The sequence below is a fragment of the Camelina sativa genome, chromosome 12 (assembly GCF_030686135.1).
Source record: "Camelina sativa cultivar CO46 ecotype springtype chromosome 12, ASM3068613v1".
In the NCBI taxonomy this organism is placed as follows: Eukaryota; Viridiplantae; Streptophyta; class Magnoliopsida; order Brassicales; family Brassicaceae; genus Camelina; species Camelina sativa.
The window spans coordinates 38,870,620-38,888,669 of NC_141891.1; the positions used below are offsets into that span (position 1 = coordinate 38,870,620).

Consider the following 18,050-nt stretch of genomic DNA (forward strand, 5'->3'; position numbering starts at 1 on the left):
TATGATGTCGGTTTGAGACAATCTTTGGTTGTTTCAGTATAGATAGAGCCTAGAGGATATATAGTTACTTCACACAGTTCAAAAGAAAAGAAGATGATTGTCAAACAAAGTAACAAACATTTATAGTTTTTAGTCAAAGGTTTTTATTTCTCAAAATTATTAAAACTTTAAATACCCTGCTTTCTCATTAGAGATACAGTACATAATAAAAACTCGTGAATCGTTTTATGCATCTCTTGAGTTGACTCTTGACTCTTGATTCCAAATATCTTAGTTCGTTTCTTCATGCGCCATAACATGTTAGTGCAAGTCGCTTTGTGGGCAAGATTCTTTATCATGACGAAGACTAAAACAAGAACCACAGTAACCGAAAAGCTTCTCATACTCCATTTGCACCAACACCTCCTCACCACCATGTCCAAATCGAATCGATATTTCGAAGCACAATGGCATAGTGCTATCGATAGTCACTTTGACCATCGCGTTTTCTTCATCCACTTCTTGAACCGTGCCTAGCTCCGCCCCAATTCCCCGGAGAGTCTCACGGGTCGAGAAACGCAAAGGAACACCTACAATTCTAACCCAAAACGTGATGGCCGATGGGTAGTTCTTGTGTATGATTGGTTCCCACCTTACAATGGAAACCATCCATTGATTAAAATTGAACGGCTCCGTTTTCATCATTTCGATAATATCTTCCTCTCTCTCGAAATCAAACCTGAACGTTTCTAACCCCAAGTCCTTCCCAACCACTCGACCCTCTAGTTTCCAGAGTCTAGGCATCATCAAAACTAATGATCCCACACTCTGAACGTCAGGATTCATAACCCTACCGATAAGAGTCGTCCTCTTTAACCTTGTGATTAAATCCGAGTTGTCGAACGCGGGAATCCGAATTTTCCTTGTCATAACGCTCTTCCCATTGTTTCCTCCAACCTGCGACATGGTACCGTATGAAAATCGAGTTTGATCGTATGTAATGTAAGTGAAGGCCTTGTCTGGAAATTTCAATTTATACACAATAAGACCTATCGGTTATTATGATGTCTGAATCATGCAAAATATTCTACATAATAATGACATAAATTGACAAGTTATGATTGAGTTTCCATTCTTTTGTTCCTCAGTGATTCTAATCTCCATGGGCCAAATCAATCGAGGATTCTTTAACTAATTGTTTTTCCAAAACTGTAAATGATGATGACCATTTCTATTCCAGATCTTTTCATGATTCAACCCACATGAAGATTTCAAACTTGTGAACGTAACATAATCGAATCAATTACAAAGATATACTAAATTAAATAATTATTTCTATTTTTGGTTTTTCTCATAAGATGTTTTTAGCAAAATCTTTTGCATATTATTTGCATGATATGTATATTTTTTTTTTTTTTTTATCTCCACTGATTCTCTTACCATTTTTAGCATTTCTTATAAAAACTGTAATTCAATCACATTACAATTTTTCAATATTTATGTATTCCAAAAAATATTACTCCGTAATTAAGGAGTAGACGGTGGATATGGCCTTAGAGTCAAGGCATTGCAATTAGTTTGACATTAGCATCCGTCATTATGTCAACGTTATTGTATTTATCTCCAACTTGATAATAATAATCCAGTTTTTTAATATGTTAAAATTAAACTGGTATAATTAGCTAATTATAACATTTAACTAAAACTCAGATGCGTGAATGAGATCGGAAAATAGTTTCATGGATTATGCATTTCTTGACTTTGAATCCCAAATGTGAACTATCTTGGTACGTATATACTTGTATATTAACGTAGTTACATAGACCATGACTTTGTTCTCCTAATTATATAGTTAATCACTATAAACTACAACTTGTTATCATAGTCAAATCAAAATCAAGACCATTATCAATAAGTCTTGTCCATCTTTCGCTATAAATAGATTGAAAATCAAGGCTAATTACAATCACAAATACAAACAAAACCTCTCAAATAACTAGCTAAATCAATAACCTTGAATATTTGCAATGTCTTCACGACAAACAGTGAGGCACCCAAGTCACAACCATCCACTACGCGGTCACAAATGCGAAGCGAAAGACGAAATCATCTGCTCGGGTTGTGATCTCGATCTGGTTGGTGCAGCTTTCAAATGCACGAAGTCATCAGATTGTGATTACTTCTTGCACAAGTCATGCTTTGACCTTCCTCGTGAAACCAACCACAAGTCTCACCAATCCCACACTTTGACTTTGCTCTATTCTCCAAAGTCAACGTACACGTGCAATGCTTGCGGCGAGTACGGGTCAAGTTTCACGTACAACTGTTCGGCATGTCAGTACGATGTACATGTCGGATGTGTTTCAATGCCTGAGACAGTGAAGCGTGAAGATCACGCACATCCACTCACTCTTCTTTACCGTTCTCCTTATAACCAACCCGGTTTAGATTCCAAATGCGATGTTTGTGAAGATATTGTACCGGATAATATCTGGTCGTATTATTGCAAGGAATGTGATTACGCTACGCATTTACACTCATGTAAGAAAGAGGAAGAAGCAAAGAAAGAAGAAAAAGGAGGAGGAAGCAAAAGCTCGGTGAACTCAGAGCTAGCTGCAATGTTAGAGGCTCAAAGAGAAGTAGAGAGGATGCAGATTGAGATGCATATGGCGATGCAAAGTGCTTTGATTTCGAAAAAGGCGAATAAGGCGGCTCTCAATTGCATATAATTTCAACAAGTTGGGATTTATTGGGGTTCTTCAAAATTCTCTTCACTCGTATTTCTGTTTTTCTTTTTGTTGCTTTTTCCCATTCCTTGATTTGGTCATGTTGTTGTTGCTGCCAAGTTTTCATGTTGTTGTTGTTGTTTATTGTTCATTGAAATTGTTATCTCAAATAAAAGAATTATCAGTTGTTTGATTTTGAATCCATCATCCATGCTACTTTTATATATGCTTCAATAACTACAATTCATTTTATAAGTTACTTCCAAATACATAGGTAATGGAATAATGTGATTATTCGAGAAACTTGGCTCAAAAGATACATGTTGTTAGTGGTTTGTATTGGTGTTATTGATGTGTTAAAGATAGAATCTAAGTCCGCATATTAGATACTGATCAGTGATCATCACAAACAAAACTCTCAATTTTATAACTCGGAAAGCTATATATTAGGATTCTTCCGATAGTAAATTTTATAGTGAAGAAAAAAAACCAAAAAAAAAGCTAAACTTGGTTTGGTTTTAGGGGAAAATAACTAAAAACAGGGAAGAAAATTTCAAACAAAAAACAAATCAATCTCAAAACTGTATTAAAAGAAAACCTAACCACACCTTGCAAATAAAAATTACGAATGGGCTAGTTTTGACAGAAATAAAGCCCATTTAATAAAAATAGGCCCATCTATATGGTAGCCTAAAAAAAAAAGCAAAAGGGGATTAATTGAAGAAGAAGAAAACTCTGTTCTGTTAACTCTTTCTTCTTCTCCGAATCGAGCTTCCTTCCTCTCGCTACATCTTCAAGTCTAAGGTAACATCACCTCTTCTCTTTTTCTTCACTCTATCGTCTCCGTCGATTCTATCTTCTCAATTTTGGTGACGATTTAACCCATCCTCCACCGATCTCGATCCGAGCTATTTTGATTTGATTTGTTAACTTCACACTGAGTTTTCGTAAATTTGTTGTTAGTATGTGACTATTACCTTCCCCAATCTGTTCTTCTGATTTCGATTCATCATCATCTAGCTTTGGTTCTCGAATTCGAAATTTCACTTCGTTAATTAAAGACTCTTTTTCTTTTTTTTTTTTTTCTGGGCTGATAAATTTGATTTGTTCCGTGATTTGTGTAGAGTGGTGAGTCGGAAAATGTCGCAGGCTTTCGTGGAGTTACCACCAAAAGGTGGGTTCAGCTTCGATCTGTGCAAAAGGAATGATATGTTGACACAAAAGGGTCTTAAAGCTCCCTCGTTTCTCAAGACTGGAACAACTATTGTTGGGTTGATATTTGAGGTCTGTGTGTTTCTATCTCACATTCTCTATAAATGTATTAGCTTTTTGGTTTGCCTTCATAAGCTTTTGTGTGATTGTTGTATAGTGAGTACTCTCTTTTAGTTATGCAAGTTAAAAAGTGACCTAAAGGTTCAAGAATTGTGGGCTAAGGATGCAAATGTTAAAGAATAAGTTAGCTTAAAAGTTAGCGTTTAAGGTTATCTTAGATATTTGCTTTGATATTTCCCACAAAGAGTTATGCAAGTTAGTGTTGTGATCCTGTGTTCTTTACGTTCTCTTTCAGATTCTCAGTAGATGATTGCTGAAGATATACAATGCTGATTTCCTTTACTTGTTTGTATAGGATGGTGTGATACTTGGAGCTGATACACGGGCAACTGAAGGGCCCATTGTGGCTGATAAGAACTGTGAGAAGATTCACTATATGGCACCAAACATTTACTGTTGCGGTGCAGGAACTGCTGCTGACACTGAAGCAGTAACTGGTAATTCTCACCTACCAAATTTCTATACTGTTATGCCAGATCGAAGTTTATTCCTTTGAATCCCTGTTTAATTTAAACCAGAAGTTAACAAACACTTGCTCCATGAAACCCGCTGCGTAGTTAATTTGATTACCATTTCACTGTACAGATATGGTCAGCTCACAGCTGCGGTTGCATAGATACCAGACTGGCCGAGATTCTCGAGTCATTACTGCATTGACCCTTCTCAAAAAACATCTTTTCAGGTATTTTTTGCTTCACCATGCCAGAAACTCGTGTTATGTTAACTAAAATTGGTATATGTAATTGAACTTCTGAAGTATCATTCAGTTATCAAGGTCATGTCTCAGCTGCTCTTGTGCTTGGTGGAGTTGATATTACCGGGCCTCATCTTCATACGGTGAGTTTCTAACTCCTGGTCAAAGTTCTCAGCTGTAAAAAGCTTTTATAGTTCAGGTTCTTTCATTTTGTATTCACCTCTAACGTTCTGACTAAAATGAAGATATATCCTCACGGTTCCACTGATACTCTACCATTTGCTACAATGGGTTCTGGTTCCCTTGCTGCCATGTCAGTGTTTGAAGCAAAGTATAAAGAAGGTCTAACTGTAAGTAAAACAGAGGCATTTTTATCTTTATATTTTGTTGATTTCTTCTCGCCGTATGTTTGACGTTTTGACTCAAATCTTGCAGAGAGACGAAGGAATCAAGTTGGTTGCTGAAGCCATATGCTCTGGTATATTCAACGACCTTGGCAGTGGTAGCAATGTGGACATCTGTGTGATCACTAAGGTTTGTCATACTCCATCTTCCTCTCCTTTTTCATAAAAAAGATGTACTATCTAGAAATTTGTTTGTTTCATGACTGACAAACATATTAAGCTAAACAAAGGTGATTCGCTACAAAACCAATACTTTGTTACCTTTGATTTGAAACTTATTGTGTGAGTCGATTTTGTGATAGGGCCACAAGGAATACTTGAGGAATTACATGGAACCAAACCCAAGAACCTATGTTAGCAGCAAAGGCTATTCATTCACCAAGAAAACTGGTAAGAAGCTACTTGTTGCAACACTTCAAATCGTTTCTGGTATCTGTCCTGATTGTGGAAATGTGAGTTTGGTTTAATTAGATCTTTTTCGTCTTCTTCTTGCTGTTTTTGTTTCTCTGTAAAAACAGAGGTTCTACTCACCAAAATTACACCATTATCGGAGAAAGTCGAAATTGTAGAAGTGGCTGGTGAAGCTATGGAGGAATGAAATCATTGTGTGAGAGACACTTACGAGTGAATTCATTGTTCGACCTCACTTTTACATTTTCTACTTTGTTTAATTTTAAGTTTTAAAGATGTAGTTGACTCCATTTGATCTTTATAGATTTGGCTTTTGAATTTTAAGTTTTAATGATGTAGTTGCCTCCATTTCATCTTTAGACTATGGACGATTCGGTTTTGACATTTTGCTTTCAAAAGAGCTCTTTATTTTATATCCGCAACAACCTCTTAAGAGTTAAGACGAAAGCTTCTTAGTCCAATCTCTGTTGACATTCTCTTTGTTCTGTAGAAGAGACCAAATTGAGTTATTATTATGAGACACATTTCTCTATAGACCAAATTGACCGCTTGATCTTGCGCAATCAAATTTGTCAACATCAACACATTTGAAAGCCATGAATTACAGGCGCAAGACATATAAGACTTATAAACAGAGCAAACAATAATCTTTTCAAACTGGGGTCAAAAATAAACATCAACAATACTAATTCAAAATAACCAATAGATTATTATTATAAATATTATTTTATGTTCCACACCATAATCATTATATCATTAACCAAACCAAACCACACAGCATATCAGCTGTGATGTTATAGCACAGGATACATTATTATGTCTGCTTGAAATTACTTGGTAGGAACCATCGAGCTCTGGCGAGTTGTTGCTCGGAGGAACAAACAAACTTGTGGCCATCTCCTGTGTCTCGAGATTATAGACACAAATCTGAGTAGTCTTTTTTTCATACCAAATATCATTGAAGTAGATGGAGTTTCTCTTAAAACCCACAATGTCATCATTAGCGAGGACAGTGATGCCTAGATCAAGAAGCATTGCCTCGTCGCCCAAAGACTCAACTTTTTCATCATGCTTGTTACAGAAATCTGATGAGCAAACCTTGTAGACGCGGAAGGACCAGAGTTTTACATGTTGTTCCCACTTGAACAATTGTTCAACCTTGAGGACATCTCCGGTTACTGTGACTACAAGTTTTGTACGCCTTATTCGCCATGAATCGCTTGTTGTTGTTACTGGATGAAGTAGAGAAGGGTCGACAGCAACACCACAGTGAAAAGTCTCCTGCGGAATCTCTCTGGAGAAATCGAATATTTTGACACAACCACCAGTTCTACGATTTAGGAGGAGGTAGTAAAGCTTGTCATCTTTGTAAACCATCTGAGAAACATCAGCAAAATAACCTTGGGGAATTTGAATCTGACTCCAGAAGGTATCTCCTTTCTTGGAATAAACAGATTCAAAATGTAGAGATCAGACCAATGATCTGCCATAAGGAGCCAGTTTCCACATGTTGCTAAACAACAACTATTTGCGAATTCGAACACATCAGCTCGCATTCTGTAAAGCTTGCCATTCTCCTCGGGATTATACAGCGTGCACCAATGGTTTTCGATCTTGTCGTCTTCGTCTGGCAAGATTATCAGCCAAGGGGTCTGCTTTTTGGCCAAGCATCGTCTCGCAGCGGAGTACCAAGACCGACATACGGATCCAACTCTTCGAGAATCAGCAAAGCCAAGGCGTTCGAACACTGAATTCAACAGATCTGAAGGAATCTCCGACCATGGTTTCGATGAATCTCGTCGTCTCCGTAACTTGTTATGCTGCTGCTGCTTCATCTCCATGCCAAATTGACTAAGAAAAATACTTAGGGTAAAATACAAGGGTGCTATTGGATGACTTTTGATATCTTGTAAAATCTCCAAAACAATGTAAACTAGGGATTGGACCCGCACATACGTGCGGGGTTAATTTAAAAAAAAACTAAGTTTGCAATTCGGTTTGGACTATGCAGAGTTATTATTTGTTCAAAATATTATTAACATTCATAATCCAACTTTGTGCCAATTTATTTTTAGTTTGATTTAGAAAAGAGGATGATTAAATTTACGTACATTAAAAAGTAATAAAAGAAAGATAGTATGTCTGTTTCGGGAACCCGTCCCGTCTCATATACAGTATGTCATGTGTTTTGTTCTATCTTATAACCGTAGTTCTAATAAGATTTTATCAATTTGAGATTGTATATTTTAGTCCAACAAATAAGGAAGTAGGTAAATGATTCGCATCCACATACATTTTATTTGTAAATATAATTATTTGGTACAGCATTTATAACATAAACTTATATTGGTTTTCTTTCATCAAATTTCTAAATGTTTGAAATAGTAATCGCTTCACCATAAATTTTGGATTCACTTGAAATTTAATTTAACTATCCAAATTTTATAATCCCATCTTGATATATATATATATATATATATATATATATATATATATATTTCTTGTTCTTTTTTCTCTATAAAAATAGTTTATATAATGTTTTTCAAAAAAATTATTCGTTCCCGTCTCTTACTCGATCTTCCCTATACATTAGTATTTTTAATTAATTATGTATTAGTAAAACTCAAATTATTTGGGGTTAATTTCTATAAACTAAATCTATGGATCAACCCGCACTTTCGTGCAGGGTTTTTTTTTAATTGTTTGTATTTTATTAAAAATAGTGAGAAGACCTATTATACATAAATTTTGACAGAAAATATAACTTTGTCTAATTTAACTTTGTTTAATTTAATTTGAATATAACTTTGTCTAATTTAAATTGATAAAGATATGAGAAAGCCTCAGAACATCTTTGATATTTTTTAGTCTCATTAATCTTTTCATTTTGTATATTAGAAAGATAACAAAATTGATGATAAATGTTTTAATATAATTATTGTGTTTTGTTTTTGTATAGTTATATAAATTTTAAAATTATTTTTCATATTTTTCAAAATATTTAATTAATTTCAACTAATTAGCATCTCACATCAATTTAAGTTATCATTTTAAAAGAGATTTAATGTCATGTTTTAATTTGTAATCGTGTTTTTAAAAAATTGTATAAATCTCTAACTTTAATTATTAGAATATTTGTTAAAGATTGAGATCTCTTATACTTAATCATCAATATAGTTTCCTAAAATATTTGAACTTATTATTTATACTGAATATAATTTCATAAAATATAGGATGTATTATTTTTGTAGTTAATATAGCTTCCTAAAATACTGGAATAATTTGAATCAAATTTAACACACGAAGACTAACTGGATTTAGAAAACTATAAATGTTTAATATTTAATTTAGAAAACTATTTAGAAAACTTAATATTTTCGAAATTAATTATTTATGGGTTATTACCCTATCCAAAATTAGATTTGAAATCTAAGTATCCATCGTTTAACCAATTATGAAAAGATTTAATCATTTATTTCATTAAAAACTGTTACCATTAGTTTAGGATTTTTTTTTTAATTATGTAGGTAAATGGGTCTGTTTGGCAACATGGATATATATTATATTTTTGTCTTTTTTTTTTAAGCCTAAGTGTACTCCCCAATTAATAGTATAGATATACCCTATATAATAAAATGAAAGTACACAACTATTTTTTTTTTAAAACTATATAATTTTTATAATTTGGTTATAAAAAAAAAGTTATAGATTAATTGGTCATGTGCTATATGAATACATTTAAGAATATGCCAAAGAATCCTCTTAAATAGAAGGAATATTCCAATGATTTATACAATTTTTAAAATAAAATCTTTAGTATTCAATATATTGTTACAAAATATATATTCTGAGGCATAAAAATATACTGTTAGACATAAAATGGAATAAAATTTTAGCAATTTATCATATTTAATCGTGATTTCCGAGATCTTATTATGCAGTTGAAAATCAAATATTACCTAAGCACGGGTCATATGAAAAAAACTTTCACCAAACATATTCAAAAATTTAAATAAAAACAAACAACAAACAATATTTCTCATACATAAAATTACAAAATTAATAATATATAACTTACAAAATAGGTGTTTTTTCAAGCCATCATATTTAGCATATGATTTTATTGCATAATGTTTTATCCAAAAAACTTTTAAACAATCATATAAATTATATTTTATTTTAAAAATATAATATAAATAAAAAGAATTTCAATCCGTGCTATAGCACGGTTCTTAATCTAGTTTCAATTTTATTTTGTAAGGAAAATGTATAAAATCATAAACCAATAACAAAATAATTGAATTCATTAATAATCATAGATTCTTTTGTTTTAGTTGAATAACATAAACTTTTCATGACTTTATAACACAACTAGAATTTGTACCCGCGCAAGCGCGGGATTTTGATTTAAATTTTTTTATATATATTAATATCAATTCTTGAGCTCCAATATAATCATTCAAAGTTTTGAGGGAAAATCGTTATAAATATATGTCATGTGGTAATATTAGGATAAATAAACGATATTGATGACTACTTCAAGATCTTTTATCTTCTATCATTAAGAGATTTTATTTCTTATTTATATTTTATTAAAACATTTTTTAAAGATTTTGATGCTGATCCATTTGTTGATCTAATTGTATATATTATTTATGATTAGATGTTGATACTAACATAATATTATTCTGTATAAATTTGAATATACGGAATCTCATGAATATTGCTTAGCGTAAAGGTAAAATATAATATCATATCGTTATAACATCTTTACCGAGCTTGCTTTACCCATCGAAGTAATTGCAACGTCCCATAAACAACCAATTCATGAATGTGCCTATCTTATCCCACTTTTCATGATTATATGGTTAAACTGTTAAACCCGACTTGAAATGATAATCTATTTAATAATGTATGTCATTTATTTTTCTACAAACTCATTCGTTTCACACAATTAATGAGTTGTCAGAGATTTTAATTTAGTCATGTGTAGTTGTGTATTATTATCTTTTCAAGTTTTAATAATTTATTTTCAAACACTTTTAACTATAATTCTTTCGTCATTATTGATGATGCACTCCTTTTGAAATCTACTTTTTTTCTACCTTCTATCGGCTAACATATAACACATATTAGACTGTAAAATGATTTTCAAGATAAATTATAACTATTTTTTTTTAATTACTATCTTTCAATACTTCAATTTGGATTAAAAGCATTTGATTCAATTTATGAAATATCAAATTTGTTTTCCTTTTTGATCATGTTATAAAATAATATTTCACTTTTAATTTTATTTTTCCTGTTTAAAATCTTATAAATAAAATTACAGAATTTTTTTATTCTACCATAATTTTAAATTTTACTTCCATTCTAAAACTTAATAATATATAATTACATTAAAAAAATATTCTACCATAAATTTAAATTTTACTTTTATTCTAAAACTTAATAATATGAAATTACATAATTTTTTTATTATATCATAAATTTAAAATTTACTTCCATTCTAAAACTCAATAATACATTTGAAATTTTAAATTATGATGAGTTTAATAGAAAATTTAATTATATTATCACCGCTAATAAAAATTATAGTATTGTTTTCTTATTTTAACATTTTATTTATTTTACATAATTTTTTTATTATTTAAACTTTCTATTAATTATAATTAACATAAATATGCACTAAATAAATATTTTAAATTTATTTTAAAGTAAAAAAAGTATTGCTTAGGTGGATGTTTTTGTAGATAGAAATGATGATATATAATTACAAGATCAATGGAGATTCTAGTCATAGTTCTTGTCTTCTTGACCTAGGAAAATATTTTATTTGTCTCTTATAATTATGTGTCTTAACCATATGATGCATGCATATGTAAAAGAACTAAGCATAAACGATACATGAAAGAAAGTTAGATACAAATAGATAATAATATTATTCCAAATTCAGTGTTTTACTTCATATATATCGGGTATATGCTCTATTCTTTTTTACTTTTCTTTTTATGGTTGAATAATAAAATTAGAGTCTCGTTAATCGCTATTTTGTTTGCTCCTTGCTTAATGCTTTTTCGAATTATGATCGAGGGGTAGATGTTCTCTATAGATAGAATATTTGATTTTGGAACAATATAATTAGGCATTACAAACGAAGCCGTTGCACTGGTGACGGAAGACATGAAAGGATGTGTGGAAAGTTTAGAGGAGTGGAGAAATAAAAATTGAATGGTTAACATCGGATGGTGAAACTACATGGATCGAGGGTTAAGGAGGAGAGAAACGTGTGAAGGTGGACCGTCCTTCACACTGTCGTCGCTAAGCTTTATCAGGTTGAATCAATATGATTTAGATATAGTGTTGGGTATAGAGACTTTAGATGAAATAGTGTTGGACCTACAGAATTTGGATGAAATCTAATGGATCAGTTTATCATTTTTGTAATTGTTTAAAGGGCTTATTAAAATCTATAAAGTCTACAAAATTAAATAAGAAGTAGCTGATGTGGCAGCACCAGGAGTGAGTAAAGTTAACTATATATAGATATTCACTAAGTTTTTAAGAAGACTCATCCTTCTTACTCTTTTTCTTCCTAGAAGCAAAGCTACTTGGTCCAATCTCTATTGACATTCTCTTACGTAGAAGAGACCAAATTGAGTTATTATGAGACACAATCAAGAGGATTGTGTAACTGTTATTTACAGTTTCCAGAACTTGATTTAAGCATCCAAAAGTCGGGGGTTCTTGGTTTGGTTACTTATCGAGCTTCTCTTTGCACTTGCTCAATCAAATTTATTATCAGCATCAACACATTTGAAAGCCATGCATTACGACATGCGCAAGACATAAGATTTATAAACAGAGCAAAGGGTCAAAATACACCTCAACAACACTATTTCCAAATAACCAATAAATTATAATTATTACTATTATATTATGTTCCACACCATAACCATTAACATCATTAACCAAACCACACCGCACAGCATATCAGTTGTGTTGTTATAGCAGAGGAACCAAAAAAAAGAAGAAAAAACAAGCTAGATAAATTATTATGTCTGCTTGAAACTACTTGGTAGGAACCATCGAGCTCTGGCGAGTTGTTGCTCGGACGAACAAACAAACATGTGGAGTGGCTCCTCCATCTCCTGTGTCTCGAGATTAAAGACACAAATTTGAGTAGTGTTTTTCTCATGACAAATATCATTGAAGAAGATGGAGTTTCTCTTAAAACCCACAAAGTCATCATTAGCGAGGACAGTGATGCCTAGATCAAAAAGCATTGCCTCGTCGCCCAAAGAATCAACTTTTTCATCATACTTGTTCAAGAAACCTGCCTTGTAGACGCGGAAAGACCAGTGCTGTACCCGCTGTTCTGTCTTGACCCATTGTTCAACCTTGAGGACATCTCCGGTTACTGTGACTACAAGTTTTGTTCGCCGAATTCGCCAAATTCGCCATGGATCCCTTGGTGATGTTAATCGATTAATAGGAGAGGGGTCGGCAGCAAGACCACAGTGAAAAGTCTCTTGCGGAATCTCTGTGGAGAAATCGAATATTTTGATACAACCACCAGTTCTACGATTTAGGAGGAGGTAGCAAAGCTTGTCATCTTTGTAAACCATCTCAGAACGAGCCCTAGAAAAATCAGTAGAATAACCTCGGGGAGTTTGAATCTGACTCCAGAAGGTATCTCCTTTCTTGGAATAAACCAAACACCATTCGCCAAGTCCCCATACAACTACATACTCTTTAGTTTGCTCGTCAATCCAAAACACAGGGGAACGCATAATCGTATTAATACCTCTCAACTTGCTTGGGCAGTGCTGAGGTTGATAGTTTCCGTTTGAAATACAAAACCAACCTTCCGAGTTTCGCTCCAGCTTTGTCGTTCCAAGTTGTGACTCCACCGGAGGTAAAACGATCCTCTCGTGGGTAAACAGATTCAACATGTAGAGAACAGACCCATGATCTACCATAAGGAGCCAGTTTCCACATGTCGCTAAACAATAGCTCTTTGCGAATTCGAACACATCAGCTCGCATTCTGTAAAGCTTGCCATTCTCCTCGGGATTGAACAGCTTGCACCAATGGGTTTCGATCTCTTCGTCTTCGTCTGGCAAGAGAATCAGCCAAGGGATCTGTTTTTTGGCCACGCATCGTTTCGCAGCGGAGTGCCAAGAGGAACATACGGATCCAACTCGTCGAGAATCAGCAAATCCAAGGCGTTCAACCACTGAATTCAACAGATCTGAAGGAAGCTCCGACCAGGAATCTCCTCGTCTCCGTAACTTGTAAGAAGATTTAGGGTTATGCTGCTGCTGCTGCTTCATCTCCATGCCAAATTGACAACCCTCTCTCAAAGATCCCTAACCACCCAGTTGATATAGAAAAAAGAGGGTAATAAGAAGTAATAGACACGCGGAGGGTTACAGATTATAAATTAGAAGTTGAATCAATCAATGGCTGAGATCAGTTTGGAGTTCAAAGACGGTTCGGGGATTATAAATTTTATAGTAATATTAAATTTTGAAAATTGTTTGCTTAATTTTTCTTTTTGGAAACTGTAAAATTGTATGCCTCCAATGGTATACCCTAATTTTGGGTCTTTAAATACTTTAAAAAAAAAATATTCTGAAAATTATAATTTTAGAAGTAGAAATTATTTTGTATAAATTTGTAAACAGGTCAACACCATAAATTAACAAATTCATTCTTTATATATTAATTCTCTATATATTAATAGAGAAGCATTATAAAAAAATGTCGATGTGTCATCGTTAAAGAGCTCGAAAAACCATTGAATTTATTGTTCTCATTTTTATGGATATTTACACATAATTGCTATTGAATGATTAAGTAATATTTCTTTACAATTAATTAAAAAAAACATTTCAATTTGTGAAGTGACCTTAGTGCAGTGGCCAAAGGTAAGTCCTTAATGCACAAGGCACCATCACACCAGGGATCGAGTCTCGCTCCCTACAAATGTAGGGATTAGGCTAATGGGCCGGCCTGTTGTGGCCCAATGGTTGACAAAAAAAAAAAAAAAAACATTTCAATTTAAAATTTTATTTTAATCATTTTTATAACATATTAGATTAAGACCCGCCCGATATGCATTAAACAGTTCATCATACTAGAGATTGTGCATCAAATCTCTAGACAGTGCACATCAGATTTTAAAAACACTAGGTTGGTACCCGCACTACGCTGCGGGTTATAATTTTTCTTCTTTCTAAAAACTTATTTTTTGGGTTTTTTTAAACTAAATTGAAATTCAAACTGTTAAACATATATTTTTTGGTTTTTGTTTTCTAAAATTATAATTTTTGTACAATACAATAAAAGAAGAAAAACAAAAATTTGTACTCTGTACCTAAATTTGTTTTTTTAAACCCCACTTTAGTATGAACCCTATTTTGCAAGAAAACATGCTAAAATAATTGGAATTAATCAAACCACATCTAAAAAAGAAGACCACAAAAACTACACTAATCAAAAGAGAGTAAAATGATCAAACTATTGACTTATATAGTTTTATATAACAATGAGAACCCCAAAAAAAACAAAAAATTTTCTATATATAATCTGAGTAAAAACTGTAAGAGTTTTTTTTAATGTTGTAGTCTCTTTAGCTTTCCTCTGCACTAAACTTGGAATCACACTACTTCGTTTTAATCTCCGGTTATTGCCAATTCGATTCCGAGTTGATGAAGACCGGTCGACCCAATTCTTGTCTTCTGCAACAGCTTGGTTCCACCGTTCTTTAAAAGATCGAAGCTCCCATGTTGATTGCCTCCTTATCTGTTCCAGAAAACACACACAAATTACACTCCTGCGCTACGGGCAAAACCATTTTCATCATCGAGAAATAAACTCACTTCTGTTCTTGAATCAAAAGCCGGAGAACCTCGTTTCTGTTTATATAAGAAAAAAAGGTGATCAAAGTTGTGAGACGTCTGTTTATTTTACAGGCAGGAAATGAGTAACTGGATGTTAAAATAGTGCTTACCCGAGTTACACCACTGCGAGCTGAGTTCTGTAATAATTAGGAAGAGAGATAATTCAATATTTGGTATTTTACTAGGAGAAGATGGAGGGGGAATTGAAGTAGAGTAGCTGACCTTCTTATCAGGATCACCACTTCCACCTAGTGTTTGAATGCCTTGATGAAAGATATATTCGCTATCGACAATGCCTACTTTGTTGCTACGATCACCTATAACAACATTTAAAACCGATTCATCTAGAGAATGCAATCAGGTCACAATGCTAATAATGAATGCTAGCGCTGTTGTGAGGTCTTAATGACGAAGAAAACAAGAAATGGGGACTTTACCTGAGCACAGTACCCAAGTTTCATATCCATTCCCCAACCATGAACCAGATCATTCTGCAAACTGCAAAAAAATAACAATAAGTTGGATGCAATTTCATTTAAAAGTTAACAGATTATCTTGTGTATAAATGCAAGTGCAAAACCAGGCAGATCTCGAAAACACTGGAGCCATTCCTTCAACAGATCTGGAAAAACAGAGAAACAATGACATTAATGCCTGCCTCTTGTTATATAGAGAAATCTCCCCGTTAGCTTACGATATAAACCAAGTTAAAAGAACCAGTGGGTAGACAACAAACCCTCCCTATTTTTGCAGGCATTACAGAGCAAACGAAACCCTCCCTAAGACCAAATAAATTGACAGCCTTTAAATCTTCCTTAATCCCAAAAATAAAAAGATACATAAGCATATAGTTATGGTAATTGAAACATGAAAACTTATGTTAAATCTCCAAGGAACAAAACGCATGACAAGAAACGCTTCATAGTCTAATCCAAACGTTGAGAGATTCATGGAACTGTCGAACAAAGCAATACTCACCAACACTAAAAGCACGACTCACTAACAGCTCATATGAAAAAGCACAACTCAATTCAATAATCCGAGCCTTATTTAATGCCTGATTTCTTACAATGATCAATAGGAACCGGATGTGAAGAAACAAGATTTAATTCAATGAAATCCTCAATATAACACATTACAGAATCTTGATGAAACTAACAAACAAACAAATATCATGCACAGGAAGTATTCCCCAATATAACAAACTACAAAATTTTGATGATTCCAACAAAGACAACAAACAAATTGCAAATTCCAAGTACCAGAAGAAAGAAACCCGTCGTCTTCGATTCAGAAAAGAAGAAGTTGAGAATCAATACCAGAATGACACGTAAACTGTTTCTCTATCATTACCTCTCTGTTAACACAAACCAGATGAATCAAAGTCGAACTGAATCCGGAAAGAAAGATTTGAAGATTCACTTACCCAGAATCGGAGAGGAGAAATATACATTGAAGCATCTCTTCCTACGATGCACAAATCTAAGATTGCTTCGTGAAAAGTAGAAATCTAATTAGAAAGAAGAAGAAGAAATCAAGCATCGAAGAAGAGAATAAATCAGCTGACATGTAGATTCTGGTAGATCGAAGAAAAACAAAAGACCACGTCGAAGAAGAGAAAACAAAAACGACGACGGAGAAGAAGAACTCGAAGAATAGAAAAAAACACTCACACGTTCACTTCTATTTTCGTTAGTAGACGTATGACTAAATTTAGATGAGCTGTATTAATTAAAATGTTTTCATTGGTTACCTGTTTTTACTGATGTGTCAGCTTCTGGTGTCAACTGGAGAGAAACTCCCTAGTACTTTTATAGTATTGATTTTAATTTGTGTGCAAATCTCTATAATTACAAATAAAAAAAAAACCGGATGAAGTATATATTATACAGATAATATATTAGATATATGGTTAGAGTACTTAGTTAATTTTTGTTTTTTTCTTGGTTATTCTTGCCAATTCCTCATTAATATAAGTCTATGTTAAAAAAAAAAAATCATTCCTTCCACTCAAGTTCATTATCGGGAGGGTTAAACAAAACTCGAAAAACTCAGTTTTTTGTGATCAGCCTCACTGTCTTCAGATTTTAATTATAGGTTGTGATGAACTTCATTATGCTGCGGAAACCGACAATGGGCATATTTGGCGATCTAGCCGAAAGGAGATTTGACTTCTTTATCCCCGTGTTGATGTGTTGTGACATGTAATGCAGTTGTAACATGGGAGAAATTTGTCATGTTCAAAATTAATGTTAAATTAATGTTAAACTTGGGGAACCATGGGCTGAGCTTCTTCTTCTTAGATTGACTAGCTATCCATTTGTGTCTTTAGATGATTGCCTCCATTTCGTCTTTAAATTTGGCTTGAACTTGTGATTAATGGTTCGGTTTTGCAATTTAGCAGTCATGAGATTCTGACATAATTTTCAAAAGAGCTCTTCTTTTTACAAACAAAATTGTGCTCTTTCTTTTTTGTCCACATGAACTTCTTAAGAAGACCCATCCTTCAATTAAAGTTTGGATAGAAGATAACAAAAGGGTCTTAAAAGATGCGTCGTATCTCAAGACTGGAACAACTATTGTTTTGTTGATATTC

The 18,050-nt window shown here is 33.2% G+C and overlaps 4 protein-coding genes, 1 long non-coding RNA gene and 2 pseudogenes across 6 annotated transcripts; 2 read left to right on the forward strand and 5 right to left on the reverse strand.

Moving 5' to 3' along the window:
* Positions 1–218: 218 nt before the first annotated feature.
* Positions 219–959, reverse strand: LOC147933323 (uncharacterized protein At4g02000-like). The gene has a single exon (XM_087478250.1). It carries the CDS (start codon positions 943–945, stop codon positions 301–303), a length of 645 nt encoding a protein of 214 aa, XP_087334376.1. The 5' UTR covers positions 946–959; the 3' UTR covers positions 219–300.
* Positions 960–1,947: 988 nt separating this feature from the next.
* LOC104732759 (protein VACUOLELESS GAMETOPHYTES pseudogene) lies at positions 1,948–2,905 on the forward strand (annotated as a pseudogene). The gene has a single exon (XR_015574416.1). The product of XR_015574416.1 is annotated as a protein VACUOLELESS GAMETOPHYTES pseudogene (transcript).
* A 507-nt stretch (positions 2,906–3,412) lies between these two features.
* Positions 3,413–5,961, forward strand: LOC104732760 (proteasome subunit beta type-7-B). Its single transcript, XM_010452339.2, has 9 exons — positions 3,413–3,509; positions 3,830–3,989; positions 4,333–4,474; positions 4,623–4,719; positions 4,805–4,874; positions 4,977–5,081; positions 5,167–5,265; positions 5,438–5,525; positions 5,654–5,961. The coding sequence occupies exons 2-9, from the start codon at positions 3,846–3,848 to the stop codon at positions 5,731–5,733; spliced, it is 825 nt and encodes a 274-aa protein (XP_010450641.1). The 5' UTR covers positions 3,413–3,509; positions 3,830–3,845; the 3' UTR covers positions 5,734–5,961.
* Positions 5,962–6,235: 274 nt separating this feature from the next.
* LOC147933324 (putative F-box protein At4g22180) lies at positions 6,236–7,387 on the reverse strand (annotated as a pseudogene).
* A 5,057-nt stretch (positions 7,388–12,444) lies between these two features.
* Positions 12,445–14,018, reverse strand: LOC104732761 (putative F-box protein At4g22165). The gene has a single exon (XM_010452340.3). The coding sequence runs from the start codon at positions 13,886–13,888 to the stop codon at positions 12,602–12,604; it is 1,287 nt and encodes a 428-aa protein (XP_010450642.1). The 5' UTR covers positions 13,889–14,018; the 3' UTR covers positions 12,445–12,601.
* A 966-nt stretch (positions 14,019–14,984) lies between these two features.
* On the reverse strand, positions 14,985–15,940 carry LOC104733941 (uncharacterized; the record flags this gene model as incomplete). The annotated part of the gene is made up of 5 exons (XM_010453466.2): positions 14,985–15,356; positions 15,434–15,469; positions 15,565–15,591; positions 15,677–15,771; positions 15,892–15,940. Coding segments are annotated over 5 exons (474 nt in total), but the record flags the coding sequence as incomplete, so codon positions are not given.
* Positions 15,941–15,963: 23 nt separating this feature from the next.
* On the reverse strand, positions 15,964–17,017 carry LOC147933325 (uncharacterized). Its single transcript, XR_015573819.1, has 3 exons — positions 16,881–17,017; positions 16,191–16,268; positions 15,964–16,076 (listed from the first exon to the last, which is right to left on the reverse strand). It is a non-coding gene; the product is annotated as an uncharacterized LOC147933325 (long non-coding RNA).
* Between the last annotated feature and the right edge of the window lie 1,033 nt (positions 17,018–18,050).